General features: G+C 38.9%; 2 protein-coding genes across 3 annotated transcripts in view; both read right to left on the bottom strand.

Annotated features, from left to right (window-relative positions):
- Nucleotides 1–193: 193 nt before the first annotated feature.
- Nucleotides 194–15472, bottom strand: LOC143702879 (zinc finger protein 608-like). Of its 2 annotated transcripts, none has more exons than XM_077196787.1 (9): nucleotides 14736–15472; nucleotides 13875–14010; nucleotides 13167–13254; nucleotides 10054–12313; nucleotides 9333–9726; nucleotides 8257–8396; nucleotides 5441–5588; nucleotides 2656–2718; nucleotides 194–978 (listed from the first exon to the last, which is right to left on the bottom strand). In XM_077196787.1, the coding sequence occupies exons 1-9, from the start codon at nucleotides 15330–15332 to the stop codon at nucleotides 959–961; spliced, it is 3846 nt and encodes a 1281-aa protein (XP_077052902.1). In that variant the 5' UTR covers nucleotides 15333–15472; the 3' UTR covers nucleotides 194–958. The 2 variants fall into 2 exon arrangements, 1 of the variants encoding a protein (XP_077052902.1); XR_013190649.1 differs by having other exon boundaries at nucleotides 302–978; nucleotides 5433–5588; nucleotides 14736–15306.
- A 1915-nt stretch (nucleotides 15473–17387) lies between these two features.
- LOC143702878 (solute carrier family 12 member 2-like) overlaps nucleotides 17388–20000 on the bottom strand; it is a 40463-nt gene continuing 37850 nt past the window's right edge. Inside the window, exons 25-26 of the mRNA XM_077196786.1 lie at nucleotides 18555–18622; nucleotides 17388–18003 (exon numbers count right to left, since the gene is read on the bottom strand). Coding sequence (XP_077052901.1) covers nucleotides 17868–18003; nucleotides 18555–18622 — 204 coding nt within the window. The 3' untranslated portion in view covers nucleotides 17388–17867. The remainder of the gene's footprint in view (nucleotides 18004–18554; nucleotides 18623–20000) is intronic.

Here is a 20000-nt window from a genome sequence, read left to right as displayed (position 1 = left end):
TCGAAATGATGGCAAAAAGGTCGAACTCATATTAAAAAGTCATATTTTTAAACAAAAAGTTGAAATTCTGACATGCGCATGTAATAAAAAGACAAAATTGTCTTAAAATGTCTCTGTCAAAAAGTCAATCTCACAATTTCGACTTTTAAACCTCACAGGTAATTGCTCATAATTATGACCTGACGTCACAATATGACTTTTTATCTCATAATTATGAGGCGTTTTATTTGTCCATTCTTCACACACAGTATAAACTCCACTTACTTTCACACTGGAATCATTTCCCACAGAACTCGACGGATAAAAACAACCTTGACTGTTTATTTGGATCGCCAAACATGTTAAGGCAGAGACAGTATAAAAAGCAACTGCAGTTTTGATGATCCAGAGACATGAAGAAAAGCTGAGGAACCACTGACGTTCTGTCCAGAAAACCTCTCGTAAACATGATGAGTTATGCATCATCATCATCTTCATCTTCATCATCACTGAAGGAACAACGCGGCCAGACATTGCACTCATCAATACAAAGGTACATAAGCTAGTTATAGTCGCTTCGGTAAACTATGTACAACTATGTACATCACGATAATACTGTATGGCACTGAGATGAGCAGTCGATGAACATCCACTTTATAAGATACAATAGATTAATGGCTGTTAATAACAGTATATTCATGTTAATAAGTCAATGCAGAGCGAGCCACCGTACTTACAGTCACTTATAATCTATTGCAAACCGTCCTTTAGAGGTGAAGAGAGAGCAAATACATTCAACATTATGGTTACACAACGATATAAGTGCATACAAACAGCTAGATGGAGCATTTACAGGCTTTCTTCACTGCAAACTCCTCCGTTCCTACATTCATGACATCATCCGCTTCCCAGAGGAAAACACACGGAGTCGGTGTGTGTGTGAGAGTGTGTGTGAGTCCTCGTGTGCGTCGGGAACGTCTCACATCTTACCCTCGTTTTCTGTGGAGATTAAACTGACGTCAGGAACACACACACACAATCACAGGTCTCTCATAGCATTAGTTATGTTGTTGTTCATGGAACGTTTTTGGACACGTTACTACTTGTTTCAGAGAACGTTCAAAAGTAACGTTTCCATAATCAAATAATGTTCCCTTGACACTCGAAGAAAACTTTAAAAACTTGAAATTATGACAATTAAAAATTCTGACATAATCGAAATTATGATTTAAAAATTATATAAAAAAATAAAAAAGATTCTGACTTAAATGTCATAATTATGACATAAAAATGACAAAAAGACAAAAAATATGACATACAAGTGGAAATTATGACTTGAATGTAATAGTTTTTTACATAAAAATTAGAATTTATTACGTTTATGAGATGAAGTTAAATGAAGACTTAATTATGACTTAAAAAGTCAAATTTATGACAAAGGTGTTTTAAAAAGTTAAAATTATGACTTAAAATGACAAAAATCATAAAAAATTACAAAAGACAAAAATATGACACACATCGAAATTATGATATAAAAGTCGAAATTATGACTTTAATGTAATAATTTTTACAAAAAATTTGAATTTATTATGTTTATGAGAAGTTGAAAACTCAATTATGACTTAAAATGTCAGATTTATGACATAAACAGTATATTTAAAAAGTTAAAATTCTGACAAACTAACACGTCGAAATTATGATATAAAAAGTATATTAAAAAGTAAATATCCTGACTTGAATGTCATAATTATTCTGTTAAATTCAAAGTCTTGTGTCTTTTTGTCCAATTTTTAAAAAACTTTTTTGCTTTAAATCAAAGTTCGTAGTGTTGTGTAAATACTTGGAATAAAGGAAGGAAATAAAGGAAGTATGATTATTTATGAGATTAAATAAAAAAAACTGATGATGACATAAAAATCATAAAAATTACAAAAAGACAAAAATATGACACACATCGAAATTATGATATAAAAGTCGAAATTATGACTTTAATGTAATAATTTTTACAAAAAATTTGAATTTATAACGTTTATGAGAAGTTGAAAACTCAATTATGACTTAAAATGTCAGATTTATGACATAAAAAGTATATTTAAAAAGTTTAAATTCTGACACACTGAAATTATGATATAAAAAGTATATTAAAAAGTAAATATTCTGAATTAAATTTCATATTCAAAGTCTTGTGTCTTTTTGTCCAATTTTTAAAAAAAATTTTGCTTTAAATCAAAGTTCGTATTGTGTAAATACTTGGAATAAAGGAAGGAAATAAAGGAAGTATGATTATTTATGAGATTAAATAAAAAAAACTGATGATGACATAAAAATCATAAAAATTACAAAAAGACAAAAATAGGACATACACATTAAGACATACTAAGGCAAAATTACGATATAAAAAAGTACATTAAAAAGTTAAAATGTTGACTTTAATGTAAGTTGAAAAACTAAATTATGACTTAAAAAGTCGAAATTATTACATAAAAAGTATATTTAAAAGGTTACAATTCTGACAGACTAAGTCATAATTATGACATAGAAAATCATAAAAATGACAGTCAAAAATATGAAACGTCGACATTATGACACACAAGTTATAAATCCCTATGGCAGAAATGCATGGAATAGACAGTTGTGGGCGGGGAATAATGTACTGCGTTGCGTTTGTTTTCTCACCGCTGGAACAGGTTTGTGTTGTCGTCACTTGCTGGTTCGCAACCAGAGCCGCTGAGCTCAAACCTTTAGGATCATAGATCACAGAACATTACAACCAACTCTTACATGGACTCCGTTCACAGTAAACACACTCTCAGGGCTCATGTTTTCATTGTGTAAGTTTGTCCAGTTCGTTTTTGCACCCGGAACCGTTGAATTTTTTGTCGGGTAATCTTTAAAGCAACATATATGATATCATTAGCCACAATTATTATACATTCTCATGCAAACAGCAAAGTTGTTTCTATAGATGCTGGACTGAGTTCTGAATGTTAAGGCCCAGATATATTTCAAGCAAAACTGAAGAACGAATTGGTGTGACAGCATTTCGAAACAAAACCAGGTTTCGTTTTCAGAGTTTAAAAAACACTTTCCAAAGTGAAATTTCTGAACAAAGTTCGCTCCGGCTGGGAAACAGCTCTGATCTGCCATTGGTCGGTGGTGATTACATAATAGGTGGGTGTGGCTCTAAGGCTCCGCCCTCTTTGGGTGTAAATCTACTTTGGTTCATTTGTGACCCTGGACCACAAAACCAGTCACATGGGTCATTTTTTTAATTGAATAAATAAGCTTTCCATTGATGTATGGTTTGTTAGGATAGGACAATATTTGGACTATTTGAAAATCTGGAATCTGAGGATGCAAAAAAATCAAAACATTTTGAAAATCGCCTTTAAAGTTGTGCACTTATGTTCGCGTTTGTGCTTCATTGACTCAAAAAAATAAATGTTTTATATATTTACGGTAGGAAATTTACTAAATATCTTCATGGAACATGATCTTTACTTAATATCATAATGATTTTTGGCATAAAAGAAAAATCAATAATTTTGACCCTTTGACCCCTAGTGGCTATTGCCACGAATATACCCGTGCGACTCGAGACTGGTTTTTGATCAGGGTCACATTTCTTCTTTTCAGTCGGTCGAGGTCAGACGTGAGTAAAAATATGAACACAAGAAAAAATATTAGACGAACTTCCAACTAAAACATTCAGAAAAACAAATCAGGATGTTCGCTAACAGATCATAACCGAAATCTATTTCAAACTTCTTTTTTACCGTGTCTTAACCAGAAGCGATGCGATAAGATTCCAGCGACAAATAATTTACTGCGAGATGCGTCAAAATCAATCAAAACCCACAGCCAATCAGAACAGCGTGTGGGCGGAGCCTCGCGGCACCAGAGTACAGGCCATTGCACACTGAGTCTGAAATTCACATCCGAAATTTTCGCACGTTAAAAAAAAAAATTCAACCTCACGTTATGTCAATCACGCTTGCACACTGTCTACGAAACTTTCGTCCGTCATAAAAAAAATCGGATCGGGTTCGATTCTCTGCGTTTTTCGCATCCGTTGCAAGCAGTTCGAATGGTGTTTTTGACAATTCAGAGCCACTGAATCCCGAATACGAAAAATTCGGACAATGGCCTTAATCCTGACGGCACTCGCAAGAAAATGAATAAATACATAATCAAGTTCACAAATATTACACCATTTAAACATTATTAAAAAAACATAGGCTACTGAGTTACTAAAACAATTTTTGTCAAAGAATACACTTGTTTGTTCACAGTTTGAACGTTCCTGTTTCCATTTGTTTAATTTCTAGATCTGAGGTGAATTATCCATCGTTGCTTCAACGGCTACAAAGCTGGAGCACTAAATGATATTCAGAGTCACATTACACGCTTTTAACATTAAATAAAGCACATAATCAGTCCCTGAGATCATCATCGCCACACTTTGTGTTTGTTGTTCCAGCGCGACGTCACAGAAACATAGAAACCGTTTCTAAAATAGAATCGACGCCGTCGCGGCTGGTTAGCAGAAAAACTCTGATTAACATGGAAAAGACGCTATTATCGCGTGTAGTTAGTTAACAAAACTTGGCCGTGAGTATATTGGGGCCTTAACGGTATGTTTTAATAGTGTAAAGAACTCAAGATCATGATTCCTCGTGATATGAGCCCTTTGATAACGGCTATAGTGGACTCAGTTTCGTTTATTTATATATACAGCACTTACAGGCTAACACCGTAGTTCCTAAGTGCTGTACATTGCAATAAAAAGCAACAGAACAATAAGAGAAAACATAAAAACATCCATGTACTAATATACTTAAATGCCAAAGAGTACAGATAAGATTTTAAGCGGTGCTTAAAAACATTACGAGTCGAGGAAGATCTAACATCCAATGGCAGGATCTTAATCTTACGCCTGAAATGGAGGCCTGCAAAAATGCTTTTCTTACTTAGTATTTTTGTCTTGTTTCCAGTCCAAATATCTAAACATTCTTAAATAAAGATGTCTTTACTAAAGTAGTAAAGTGCCATAAGATATTATGTCTTGTTTTCTAGGGGTATAAATCAAAATTAATTGTTTTGATGCTTAAAAAAAGCAAAATTATCTGCCAATGGGGGAAGAAAATTAATGTTAATTCAAACAGAAACAAGATTATTTTTATGACCCCATTGGCAGATAATTCTGCTTGTTTTAAGCAAAAATTTACTTAATTTTCATTTATATTCCCAGAAAACAAGCGATAATATCGTATGGCATTTTACTACTTTAGTAAAGACATCTTTATTTAAGAATGTTTACATATTTTGACTGGAAACAAGACAAAAATACCAAGTAAGAAAAGCATTTTTTGCAGTATTCTGGCGCAGTATTATTAGTGTTGTTGATAACTATGAATTAATAAGTATAATAGTGTAGTTCAGTTGTTTTTGACCTTTTCACCTTGAAAGGGGTCGTACTGTCCGGACACCAGTGTGTAGCTCATGCCCAGGTGTGTGAGGTGGTGTGTCTGAAGGTGGCGTGCGTACGGGACCGTCTCTCTCTCGCGCTCAGTGTCTCGCTCCTGCTCCGGAGATCCTCGTTCTCCAGGCTGGAGAGGGAAACACGCCGTGTAAACATGTGTTTTGAAGTAGGGCTGCACAATATATCAAAAATACTGAAATATCGCAATATGTATATATCGCGATATGCATATCACAACGGCTTGCAATAACTGGGTCATGAACATAAGACTGAATAACTTTTTTAGCTTTAATTAGAATCAGTATATATTTAATTCATACAGAGTTTTATTTGTACATTTGATTATTCAGTTTCTGTTGTTTAATAATCCTAATGTAGGATAAGCTGAACCCTGTTAAATGTTAAATAACACTTCTTATGCGACAGTAAAACTTCACGGTCAGAAGTTGTACGGATGTTTTCTTGTCACAAAAACAAGGGTTATATAAAGGTTATATAATTTTAAAGATATTTTAAAGATGATTTAAGTTTATTTTACACACTTTAAGCATTATCATATGGAATATCGCATTTTTCTTCAATATCGTGTAGCTCTAAAAGCAATATGCTCTTTAAAATAAAGGATCCAAAAGGGGTTTGAAGAGGCAAAACACACAATGTGTAAACATTGAAATACTATATTTAAGTCTCAGTTGAAAACTTATCTTTTTAACTTAGCTTTTAGTTAAGGGTATTCTGTACATTGTAGTAACTATTTATTTAGTTTTCTTTCTCTCTACACTGATCTCACTGTATAGTTGTGTGAGGTGTTTGTCTAAGAGTGTGTAGTCATGCCTTCATTTGCTAGGCTTGGAAAATGTTTTTATATGTATGTTTTATTGTTTTTAGTTATAACTGTAAAGCACTTTGGGCAACAATGTTGCTATTAAATGTGCTATTTAAATAAAGAAAAGTTGAAGTTGAAGTACTGTGAAAACAAATGACATTCTTCATGTTTTATGTGGTTTGAAGCCATACGTTCTTAAAAATAAAGGTTCCAAAAGGGGGTTTTCACAGGGATGCGATTCCAGACAGCAACATAGTGCCGGCCCAGATCCGGTACGCGTTGATTCCACATGTACCGGATGTGGGCCGGATCTGGGCCGACACTATGTTGCTGTCTGGGATAGAAGATCCATTTTTGGTTCCCCAAAGAACCTTACTTACCCCTTTTCCACCAAAAAAGAACTGGTTCGGAACTGGTGCTGGTTCAAAGTTGGTTCAACTTGCGAACCTTCTCAGAACCTGTTTGTTTTTCCACTGACTAGAGAGCCCAGCGAACGACGTCGTTACGTCACTGTGTACGTCGCCATACGTCTTAGCTTTCCCAGAAAAGCTTGCGCCAACTTCAAGCATAACAATACCATAGCGCTAACAAACAGTTTGTTTGCTCCACCGCCCACTGTTTCGCTTTAGAATCCATCTTTCTTCAATCGTTGTACTATCTTTCTACTAGCGCTGTGTTTTTAGCAATGACGGTCACAACCTTTCTCGTCGTGTTGTTAGTCACAATAACCCCGCCCCCAGCCCCCGACGTAAGCATGACGTGGTAAAAGAACGGTTCTAGTCCAGCAAAGATTTGGTGCCGCTTTGGAACCAGTTTTCCTGTCCGAGAACCGGTTCTTTGGCTGTCGAAACACAAAGAACTGGTTCGCGCAGAAGCACCGGCTCCGAACCGGCTCTCAAAATGCTTTGGTGGAAAAGGGGTAACAGAGATCAGTTCTTAAAAGAACCTTTTATTCTTACATTTATTTTCCACTATAAATAAACTTTTGTGGAATGGATGTTAGAGGTTCTTCACGGAACCGTAAATGCCAATGAAGAACCTTAATTTTTAAGAGTGCACATTTCCGAACAGGACAGATATTTACAACGTGAAGCACCTACATGAATCCATTTTAATATGTCTGATATATATTAGAATCTTAAAACACTCTTTAAAGCCAATCAAAGATTGTCTTCAGTGCCCTCCGTCTTCAGGTTTGGGGACATTGGGTTGGCTATCAAGTCTTTGGAGGGCAAAGTTTTGGGTGTTTCCCTGAAGATCTAGAAATTCAGTAGCTTATCGTAACGTAAACCCAGCAAGCAATTTCAATAATTTTACCATTTCGGTTAACTATAAACCCGATATAGCTTGGCTATTAGTAACCCACTTCTGGAAAAATAACCTTGAATTTAGTTACATGTTGCTTTTGCCAAAATAACTTGCGAGATGTATGATATTCCATCAGGTAAGCAAAGTTAATAGTGATGACATGGTGTTTGGTTTCATTTATTTGATGTGTCTAATTGATGACTCGTCTAATCTTGGGCTATGGTTTAGACGTCTGTATAATTTTCGCTGATAGCCCAAATTTTGTCAAACAAATGCCTTGTTTTAGCCTAGAAGTCATGGCTGTGTTTACATGGCTATTAGACGTATTTTAAACACAAAATTGCTTGCTGGGAAATGATCAGAACAGCTAAAATTGTTGACAATGCCTTTAATCAATTAATGACACATTTGTGTTCCATAGTGTGCCAACAAATCCCAATTCCCAACAATTTGCCAGCATTTATTTGATGTCCTCTACTGTTCTGGATGTTCATTAAGGAACTATATTTAGTAACTATATATCCAGGACAAATTCAGCTTCACACAGTTTGTTTAGATCACATTTAGGTCCATATTTGACTCTGTGGTGGCCAATAAGCCTTGCCTTACTTATTAATGATCCAACCGTCTTTTACTTGCTGTTTTGTAGTGGGATACATACAACAGGAGATTTGCCATGATACGGCAGGAGAGGATGCGACAGAAGCTCTAATGCTGTCGAATCTGTCACTGGTTTACTGCTTTGAGCTGCTTCTGAATCCTCTCTCCCAGCCGTCTTTCCATACAGAGGGTAATGGAAACCTAGAGAGGAAAACACACAGCTTACTCTTTGTAGCGGCACAATAAAAACAATCCAAAACCTCTAAGGAGACGAGTGAGGGAATAGGCTAAATTCTGTGACTCGCCAATCCTATATTTGTAAAGCTTTGTATGCTCACCCCCATTCTTCCATGCGAACACATGCTTTAATTCCACATAATTATTGACACTACACTGTAAAAAAAAAAATCTGTTAAATTTACGGGGGAAAAACGGCATCTGTGGTTGCCAGAAATCTACCGTAAAAAATACGATAGCAACATTTTAGGTTTTACAGACTTAACTTAAATTTACAGTAAAAAGCCATCTTTAATATCATACTAATGTCTATTTGATACCATTGTAATACACAACCACCAATCACAGAGGTGATGAGTCACATGATGAATCAAAGCTCATCACAAGCAGCTTTTCCACAATGTAATTAATAGTAATATATAGAAGTTGCACAGTGTGATTCACTCAAACACTAAACACCATCATGTTAACGCACATGAAATTTAAAAAATACAGTAAACATAATTTAACACCATTAACTGTAACATAAAACCCTAATGTACATAACTGATTAGAAAAAACTAAGAAGAAACAGTTATTTCAACAAAAATATATCAAATGTGAAGCGTCATGCAGGGAATTGTGGGAATGTCAATTTACGATTTTTCACTGTACATTATACATTGACTTGTTCTTTTTTATTTCCAAAAACTGTCAATTTAACTGTATTTTACTGTAAAATTACATTAAATGTACGGATAGATCTATCACAGTTATTCACCGTACATAGTACGGAAACTTTTTATTAACCAATTTACATGGCATTTTTACGGTCTTTTACCGTTAAAATCACGATAATTTTTTACAGTGTACCCTTCCACCCATGGTCAGAATAGTGGTGTCATATTTACAGATGATTACCTGGGTAATTGTGCACCAGAGCTGGAGACATCACCCTGTACGCATTGCTGCTTGCCTCGCACAGGTGTAAGTAGGGGTAGGAGTGTTGGAACTGGAGGAAGGATTGCTGGGGTGACGACGCCGGCCCTCTCGCGGTCTGCGAGTCTTCAGACATCTCGTCCACAATCTCGTCCCCATCCGCTCTGGTACTCTCCTCGGAGACCTCGGCAGCCGCCGCACACTTGGCGTTCTGGAGTTCGGTCTCCAGCCTGGACTCGGACTCTACGGGCATGTGCCAGTCTTTCCCCTTGTCTGGACTGAGAATCATTTCCTCAGAGATCTTGTTGACCTCTTGATTTTGCTGCTTCACATATTTGGACTGATAAGAGTGGCTCCAGGACTGAGACTCTGAAGCCTAAACCCAGAGGAACATCTACCGTCAAACAGTTTCTGCTCTGACAACCAATGAAATTACACACCTTACAGGGAAGCCCTTTGTTATGAAACAGTAGCCCTGTGTTTAATGCGTTCACTGAAAATTTCAAAAGGATCAATATGATCTCAATCATCAAAAAATCCTGCCAATTCGATCATTTGATGATTAAAAATCATACAGAATTTCCACTCATAACAACATGCGTTGGACTGTTATCCCAGCATAACCAAGGACTTTTCTAGAAGTCTGTTAATGTCTTTAAAAGAACATTTCCTCAGTAAATGATAAGTAACATCAGTAACTTACATTTAGAAATGTTACATTTGTGTCCACATTTGATTTTGAGTTTGAACTCTCCAAACTGAGGTCTTCAGATTCCTTGAGGACCCCTTGTTCTTTAGTCATAGCATGGATATGAGACGGCTTTCCCTGCTGCTGCTGAAATGACAGCTGCTTGTCCAACTCCACATAGATGAAGCCAGGTTTCGCACAGCTAATTTTAACAGAGTTTGCCCCCTTATGAATCGACTGAGGAGAGCTCATAAATTGTTTTTGCTCATCCTTCGTTCGTTCCTTTTGCTCAGATCCTCGCCTAACTTGACCTCTACTCTGCTTGCTATACTGTATTTCCTCACAGCACACCTCACTGAGCGGCCTGTGGGAGCTGGGCATCATCAGAACCTTCTGGTCCACAGAAACACCCCGGCTGTACTGTCCGTAATACAAGGACTGAGCCAGCGCTGTGTGCGTTTCGTACTGAATCTGCGATTGGGAACTTGAGTGGCTAGACGATTCTGAGCTTTTTACATCCTCACTTGAATCTCTCAAGTCATCCTTCGGTCGACCGTAAGGTGAGGACACCTTATGGAACGATGTGGAATTGGCTTGGCCAGAGTGCATGTAACCTGGGATACAATGGGATTCATAACCATGGCCATGAGATGTGGACTGGACCTCTTTTCCTGGGGTCACCGTGCCAGCATTGGGAATTTTGGTAATGATGTTGGCGTTCGAATCTTGTGTCGAGTTCCTTCTTGATCTCGAGTTGGATCCACCGTCCTCGGCAGCATCGGATATGTCGGAGTATGCAGGACTGTTTGTTTTAGCAGTCACTCCAACTCCATCACCGTTTGTAAGTGGGCCACAGTCCATTCTCGCAGAGCTCCCGATGGAAGGACTCGGTGCGTTGTCTGAGAAGGTGTACACCTTGTCGGCCTCGGCTCTGATACTCGCCATGCGGCTTTCCTGCGTTTCACCTGGACCGTTCACCACATCTTGCTTGCTCAAGTGCTCTTTCAAGAGGCTTACAGGAAAGTCTTTCCCGATGCTCTTGGCATCGTCCGTTTTGGTGTAAATCGGGTCGCTTTTGGGACTCTTGCAATTCCTGTCCTTTAATCGATGCTTTTCCTTTCTCTTGCTGTCTTTGCTCAGGACTGCAGTGGTGTTGGTCATGTTAACTTGTGCAATAATGTCCAGCTTTGGTTTAATGGGCTTCAGGGAGAGGTTCTTGGCTTTTGTGAGGGTAACAGTTGGAGAGGCCTGATGAGAAGAAACGTCAGGGATTTTAGTAGAAAATGCAGTGGGGGGAATAGCGGTCAGCTTCGGAGGAGTAGGAGCAGCGTTGATTAGTCTATTGGTTCTAGACTTAGCCGAGCATCTCTCAGCAAACCCACTTTCTTTCTTTACTTTGCTACAGATGTCCCTCTTATCAATAGCACCCTCCGCTTCGAGCTTAGGCATCTCGACAGATGTGTTACGATCCGTCATGAGGCAGTTCTCAAGTACGACAGACATGTTGGAAATGAGTGGGAGGTTGCTCAGATCATCTATGGATCCATCCTTACTTGTCAAGTTCTGGCGTATTTTTGCATTGGCCATGGGACTGCTATCATTGTTGAGCAATGCTTTCCTGCTCTTTGGAGAACCGACTGCATTGAGTTTATAAATGCTTCTAGGCTTCTTGGAGACGATGTTATCAGAAGAATCAAAAGGTACAGAGCTGAGTGCTTCATCAAAATCTGAAAGTCTGTCTTCGCTTTCCACCTCAAACTCTTGCTTGCTGTCATTGTTCAGGTGAGCGTGTGACTGGTGGTAACGGAGCCCGTTGATATGTTTGTACTTCTTGTTGCAGTTCGGATGTGGACAGTCTATTAGCATTGGGGAGGCGCAAACCTGATCAAGAAACACAGGGTCGGATTTACCCTGAGGGGTGGAAGGAGCACTCCTGGATTTTGCTCGTATCCTTTTCCCATTCCCATTCCGAATGTCCTCCGAGACCAAGCTCAAATCTAGATCCGCTGGGGCTTTGCTTTTTCTTTTTCCGCATATAAGTGGATTGGATTTGATGTCCTCCACGTAGTATCCAGGTGTTCTACAGCCACTGAGGTTCAGACTCCCTCGTCTTCCTTTGCTGCCGATTCCCACACCACGCCTCTTGTGAGTTAGTCCTCGTATCTTGGAAAGACTTGGGTCAGCAGTCGGTTGATCTGGTATGCCAAGACGCATCCGTTTACCACGTCCACGTCCACAAGGCATTTCAGAGTCACTCATTGGTGACTCACAAAACCTAGTTAAAAACAACAAGGAGTCATGAGTCTATGTTAATAAACACATTTCAAATGAATGAACTAAATAGGTTTAAACTCAGGCCTAAAAGGGCCAGATTTACTAACAGCTTGTGTCACGCAAAGTATTTAAATAAATCATGCAACTTGATTTTACCGGAACTTTACTGGTATTTGCGCACTTATTTAAAGTCCTCCTGTGGGGAAAATCAAGCTTTTAATGTTGTTTATATGTCTTTGTGGTGTTTTTAATATGCTTTAACACAAACCATGTGTAAATTCACAAGTCGACAGCATTGCTGAGTATTTTCTCCTTAACACTGCAGTGAACCAAAGACAGTCTCAAAAACACGCTTTGAAATCGCTGGTGTTTCTGACGTCACAAACTACCTTGTAACCAATCAGATCAACGTGTGATCGTCAACCAGTGGATCTCTGAGTGAGTGAGTGAGTGAGTGGAGGCGGGGCTCATTTGCATATTTTTTAAAGGGAAAAACATTTAAATATATGTCAATTTTGTGATCAAAGATGAGTTTTAAAGGATACAATTTATGACTACAGGGGTGCTTTAACACTCAAAAAAGCATGTCTTAACCCATTATGCACTTGCCATGCTACGATAGTTACTTTGTGTTGCTCTTGGTAGATTGTGTTGGTCCTTATGTAAATGAGCTGCTGCATCTGTGTCCTTTAATTTCCACATTGTCCTACAGTACATTGACCTTACAGAACTTTCTGCGCTTTCATTGGATTGCGGTCTCACACTAATTTGCCCTGTTTAGTAAATCTGGCACCTTGGATCTTCAGTACACTGCAAGTCAAGCATTCAAGAAGAAAGCAAGGAAAGTGTATTACCGTGGTGGAGCCCAGTCATGCTTGGTACAGTCCAAGAGAGTTCCCACATAGGTCCTTTTCCTCCATGTGACGTTCACAACTAGAACCCCTGGAATCAAAGAGAAACAAGTCACCGTAATGAGTACCTCTGAAAATATTGTGTAAAAACCCCACAAAAACCCCAAGATTATTAAAAAATTCCACAATCACCAAATAAAAGCGTTCAGGTTTAGCCCAAAGTGCACTCTTGGAAATAAAGGTTCCCCAAAGAACCTTTCAGTTTGCAGTTTCGTTTTTCTGAGCATATAGGACATATTAATAATCTAAAGAACCTTTTGTGCAATGGGAAGATTCCATGGATGTTAAATGTTCTTCATGGAGACAATAAAGAACCTTTTTTTTACGAGTAGGTCTTTTATTGTATTTTCGAATGGATTCATTCAGCGTTTGATCTCAGTGATGGAAGTTAAGATGGTGGTCCGCAATTTTAATTTGCTTAATCAATATGCAACCAGTGTCTCCTCTTCCTTCAAATGATTCGGTCTCACAGCTGCTTTGAAAACGCAGTCCTGTGGAGCTAATGACAAACTCGCCCTTACGTATCCAGTTAAACCAATTTGAATGCAGCACTTCATAATGTGGTGAAGTAGAGAAAGAGAAGCGAGATGATATATGTCTGTTTTTAAATGTGGAATATTGCACAGGATAGCATGAATAGAAAGCTCTCACCTTCCTCAGTCTCATGCCACACAATACCCTCCAGATTGACACTCGTTCCAGGTTGACATGGCTCCATGTAGCTGGACTCGAGGGCTTTCTCGGCTTCGTGTGTGTTTGTTCCGACTGACCGTGTCTTAACACTCAACTGGAGAGAGAGAGAGAGAGGAGAGAGAGCACAAACACAGGGCCAGCTGAAGTAAAATACAGTTTCTTAATGCTCAATTTGATCATAACTCGCTCTGATAATGTTGATCAAGCATATAAATATCCAATTAATCACTTAATCCTCCTCATGCAGGGAAAACACACTAATGGCGATGACAGCATCATCATGTCAGAATGTCCCTGTGAATGCTGAGTGATGTCACTGGAATCAATGCAAAATGAAAAAGACATCTAGATAAGTGTACAGGGACAATAGAGCAGAAGGGGGTGGAGCCTCTCGCTGTGTTTTAAACTGTAAATAACACACGAAAAGCATCTCGGCTTCAAACAAGCCAGTATGTCTTTGTCCAAAACAAACAGAGGGAATTATGTTGCTTAGGTTTCCAATAGCAACAGACATGACGGTTTTCACAAGGGCTGCATGCATAACAAAGGAAATGGCTGACAAACAAAAGAAAACCTGATATTGAAAAGCAAACCAACCGATGCGACGGATGGTTTTTTGATTTTCAGAAGCCTGTAAAGACATGCATGTCGCTCATAAAGAAGCACCTTTGGTGCAAGAGAAGAAGGCTTGATTCTCACGCGCACACACTGAGTCCGCCATCGTCGCGCGCTCGGTTCAGTATCACGGCAGATGCACGGTTTGACAGTTATGATGTTTTTACCGATATGAAGGTGTGTGAAGGACAGATGTTTGCTTACCGTGCTCGTGTCCTCAATGTGTTCAACAATAGCCGCGTCCATTCCGCCTCTGCAAACCAGACTCTCGGTTCCGTTCTCGGCAAGCGGGCCGAACTCATCCCCGTGCTTCTCTTTCCGAACCCTCGCCTGCTCTTTCTCTCTCCTCACTCCTTTGCTTTGGGTTTTGCCTTTCTTTGCGTCTTTGCTGGCTCTTGCGCCCGCGTCGGGGCTGCTGTCCACTGGTGCTGAATTCATCTCCGCGACGCGTCCTTGAGCCTCGCGACGCTTTCCGACGCACACTTTAGGAATTCCGCTCACAATCTCTCTCTCACAATTCCTTCGTTTCAGCTTGAATTTCTTGGGCTCTTTGCAGAGAAACGCGTGCTCGGCGTGCGCAAGGCCCGCGCTCGCGCAATTATACTCGAGCTCTTGATCGCGACCTTCCGTCGTGCTTTTAACGCTTAAAACGCGATTCATCTCCAATCTCTGTCGATCCTTCTCCAAATCCGCGTCCAGGTCGATGATCAGATTCCCAACCCCGATCTCCCAGTCATCCCCGCTGTCGTCCTGGTCTCCGTGTGTCCTGATCCTGTGATGAAGGGAGGAACACACTGACATTCTCCTCCACACGGGATTTCTGACAGAAAACGGTGATGAATCCTAAATCAAGTGGATGGGAGGGTATTAATCACACACTAGTGCTAATGGGAACTGAATGACAGTGGAGCTGCTGAGATGCTCATGACTCTCTCCACATTAAACTCATTAAAACAGATCAGCATGTGTAATAAATGCTGTTAAACACTATTGAGTGACGGGATTATTGTGTGTAAATGAATCCAGTAATGTGTCACACTTATTTCAGTTAGGCTACTTGAGTTTGATTTAGTGATTTATTTACACTGTAAAAAGAGGATGTGTATTTGCTAGCAAGAATATGTTCAAAGAAGGTTTCCCTAACATTACAGTTAAGTTATGAAAACGTTATTTTGTCAATGTTCTAGTTATTAAAAAAAATGTTTCATTTCTTGTTACATGAACGTTAGAGAGAACTTTAATGGAATTTTTCTCTATTTTATCATTTTGCAAGTATAATGGGAACATTATTATGAATGTTCTCTCAGCCATCTGAAAAAAGTGGTATTTAGTAACAAATAGCATTAGAATAACATCAACTAGAATGTTTCAGAAAAACATTCTGTGAATGATGGAAAAATAGCATTTTTGTTCATAAATGTTAGCCAAAGTTATCTAACACTATCTACAAAACATAAGTTTATTATACACTCTCACACACACTCTCTCTCTCTCTCTCTCTCTCTCTCACACACACACACACACACACACACACACACACAGTATCTACAAAACATACGTTTATTATACACTCTCACACACACACACTCACTCACAGACACACACACACTCTCTCTCTCTCTTTTTCTCTCTCTCTCTCTCTCACACACACACACACACACACAGTATCTACAAAACATTTAAGTTTATTATACACTAACACACTCTCACACACACACACTGACTCACAGACACACACACACTCTCTCTCTCTCTTTTTCTCTCTCTCTCTCTCTCACACACACACACACACAGTATCTACAAAACATTTAAGTTTATTATACACTAACACACTCTCACACACACACTCACTCTCTCTCACACACACACTCACAGACGGTCACTCACACTCTCTCTCTCTCTCTCTCTCACACACACACACACACACACACACACACACACACACACACACACACACACACACACACACACACAGTATCTACAAAACATTTAAGTTTATTATACACTAACACACTCTCACACACACACTCACACTCTCTCTCACACACACACTCACAGACGGTCACTCACACTCTCTCTCTCTCTCTCTCTCACACACACACACACACACACACACACACACACACACACACACACACACAGTATCTACAAAACAAATTTGAGTTTATAATAATCACACACACTCTCTCTCGCACACACTCAAACACTCTCTCACACACACACACACACACACACACACACACACACACACACACACACACACACACACACACACACACACACACACACACACACAGTATCTACAAAACATTTAAGTTTATTATACACTAACACACTCTCACACACACACTCACACTCTCTCTCACACACACACTCACAGACGGTCACTCACACTCTCTCTCTCTCTCTCTCTCTCTCTCTCTCACACACACACACACACACACAGTCTCTACAAAACAAATTTGAGTTTATAATAATCACACACACTCTCTCTCGCACACACTCAAACACTCTCTCACACACACACACACACACACACACACACACACACACACACACACACACACACACACACACACACACACACACACACACACAGTATCTACAAAACATTTAAGTTTATTGTACACTCACTCAGACACACTCACACACTCTCTCTCACACACACTCTCACTAACACACACTCAAATCTACAATATAATATCTACAAAACATATTTAAGTTTATAATACTCACACACACTCTCTCTCGCACACACTCAAACACTCTCTCTCTCTCTCTCACACACACACACACACACACACACACACACACACACACACACACACACACAATAATGCACGAAAACACAAATTATACAGTTAAAATCAAGGCCATTTATTTCATGCATTGCATTGTTTAATGTTCCTCCTTGTTTAGGACAGTGTTTCATCATTTGCATTGAAAGCCCTGACTTTCTCCATGATTATGAGAATTATTAAGTGTCAATTAGTTCTTAGATGCTGCCGAATAGTTTTTAGAGTTTACTAGAGAACATCAGCCTGAATGCTGAAGATAAACTGAAATACGGTCTCTGTTCAGAGCGAGTTTGACTCAAAATGTTCTGGATCAAGCAAAACAAAGCTTTTAATTTTGTGTTAGTGTAAAAATGGACATCAAATGCATTTCAAACATCATTTTATATTTTTTTAAAGGTAGTGTCAGTACATTAAAAATATCTACAAATAAGCTTCTGTAAGATGATTAGTTCAGCTGAATATATTAAATATACGATTTAGCGGCATTGAAGGAATCTGGTGAATACACAGATGCACTGATTGTAAGAGCGAGTCCTCTTCAGGAGTAGAAGGTCAGCACACTCTGATGGTTTCCTCGAACGAGAAGGATCGGTGGCAGATCTTTAGATAACGTGTCCAGCCAGGACATGTAGAGAGCGCTGGACACCGTTCCCTTCCTGGCCAACGGCATAGTTCTGTGATCAGATCCATCAAATACATCAAACCATCAGCCAAAACCAGTGTCAGCTCACAGACTCCTTCAACATTTCTCACATTATCACAGTTTATTCGCTATAGTTGGTAATAAAATCTGACCAGAACTCAGTTGATATTTGACTGGTTTTGTCCGTCCTTCTGTTAGACTCTCACACATGAATTATGTTGAATATCTGTCAGCTGTTAAATTTAACTACACAATTAGATAATACCAGTTTAGCTCAACCAATCACCAAGCAATGTTTCATGTTGTTCAGTCTGTGCTGTAAAAAGGTGCATTAGTTATTAAAGAAAAAACACTTCAGCAAAACATGATCAGCTCAAAGTGTCGGAATAACTATTAAAGTCCCATATTTTACTGGTAGTCGCTGTATGAAGAATTATTGGGTATAATATGTCACAGTTTACTTTATTTTGCTCTCCTCACTTACATAACTGAACTATAGTGTCCTGCACACACTAGTAAAAAAATATCAAAAATGATATGTGGTGTCTGAGAAGTGATGTGTGTGTTGGATGCGTGACTCACATGACGATGAGGTTGGCTGTGCTGGAGTGTTCCTTCAGAAGCTCGTTCAGCCTGATTTGACGATTCGACTACATGAAAGAAGAACTGATGTCACTTACATTAATTCAGACATTATTTCTGTTGTCATTTCTTCATATCAGTTTGACATGCGAATTCTTTAGATTTCTACAGAAATATCCTTCAAACATTCTTTGTGGATAGGGATGAGAATCGTAAGGATTTCAGTTGAGGACGCAAATGACTTTTGGTTGAACAAGTAAACCAAGAGAAACTGCGTGTGGGCGGAGTCTCTCTGCAAGCGCACTGCACTCGCAACCAAATCAATATAAAATCACAACCAATCAGAAGAGCGTGTGGGCGGAGTCTCTCTGCAAGCGCACTGCACTCGCAACTAGGGCTGGGTATCGTAACAAAATTTTCGATACCGATACCTTGACTTCGATATCGGTTCCTGAACGATACTTTTTTCGATACCAATTTTATCAATATAACATTACCTAAAAAAAAATGTTTTATTTTTTCAGTTTGTTGACTTTTTTACACTCATATTTTGAGTCTGTAAAAAAGCACCAATGCTAAAGTTTTCTATGTTTCCTAATCATTTAACAACATGTATTCTTTACTTCAACGAGCTCATTGTTTCTGCCTTAACTTAATGCATTGTTTAACAATGAAACCCAGTCACCCCTCATAACAGATCACTCTAAATTGTAATTTAGACACATACATTTTCTGTAAAGCTGCTTTGAAACGATATGTATTGTGAAAAATGCTATACAAATAAATGTGAACTGAATTAAATATAGGCTACTGGGGTGCGGGATATATGCTCGCGCTCAGCACACATGAAGCTTGCGTAAAGCACTGGCAGAAGTAGCCTAATGATTATGGATGTGTCGGGAAACGATAGCAAGGAGATATTTTAATTGTTTATTAATGAACAAGTGTTTACTAAACGTGTTGGCTGCAAAGATGATTATTGCGAATTTGCGATGCTGACTCGTCATCCCTGCAGTAGTGAACGCGCGCGCCTATTTGGATTAGGTAATCAAACTATTTATTTCTAATTGCTTCGTTTAAAAGTAGACATATTTTGAACATATATAGAACTATTTCTCATGTCTGTGAGGCAAGTATCCTATACGCTGAGTTTTGGTTTATATGTGACGCGCTCCAGTTCTTGTAGTCGAAGGCGGATAAACTTTCTACTCTCGAGTGTATTCTGTTCACTATTAAGTGCCTTATCAGATTTACCGTGTTACCGGTCTTGGCAGCAATTATCTTGTCGAAAATATTGCATCGTGTGCTTATGGCATCGAGTCGGGTACATTGGTACACTTTTGATAATTTCTACATATTTTCTATCTATCTGGGTTGGGACGCTCACACACACACACACACACACACATACACACACACACACACACTACAGCCACACGTGCGACG

Source organism: Siphateles boraxobius, unplaced genomic scaffold (assembly GCF_051911475.1).
Source record: "Siphateles boraxobius isolate OS27281-9 unplaced genomic scaffold, OSU_SipBor_1 359, whole genome shotgun sequence".
Taxonomy (NCBI): domain Eukaryota; kingdom Metazoa; phylum Chordata; class Actinopteri; order Cypriniformes; family Leuciscidae; genus Siphateles; species Siphateles boraxobius.
Note: the sequence above shows the minus strand (reverse complement) of the source record. Positions and strands in the feature narration are given on the sequence as shown.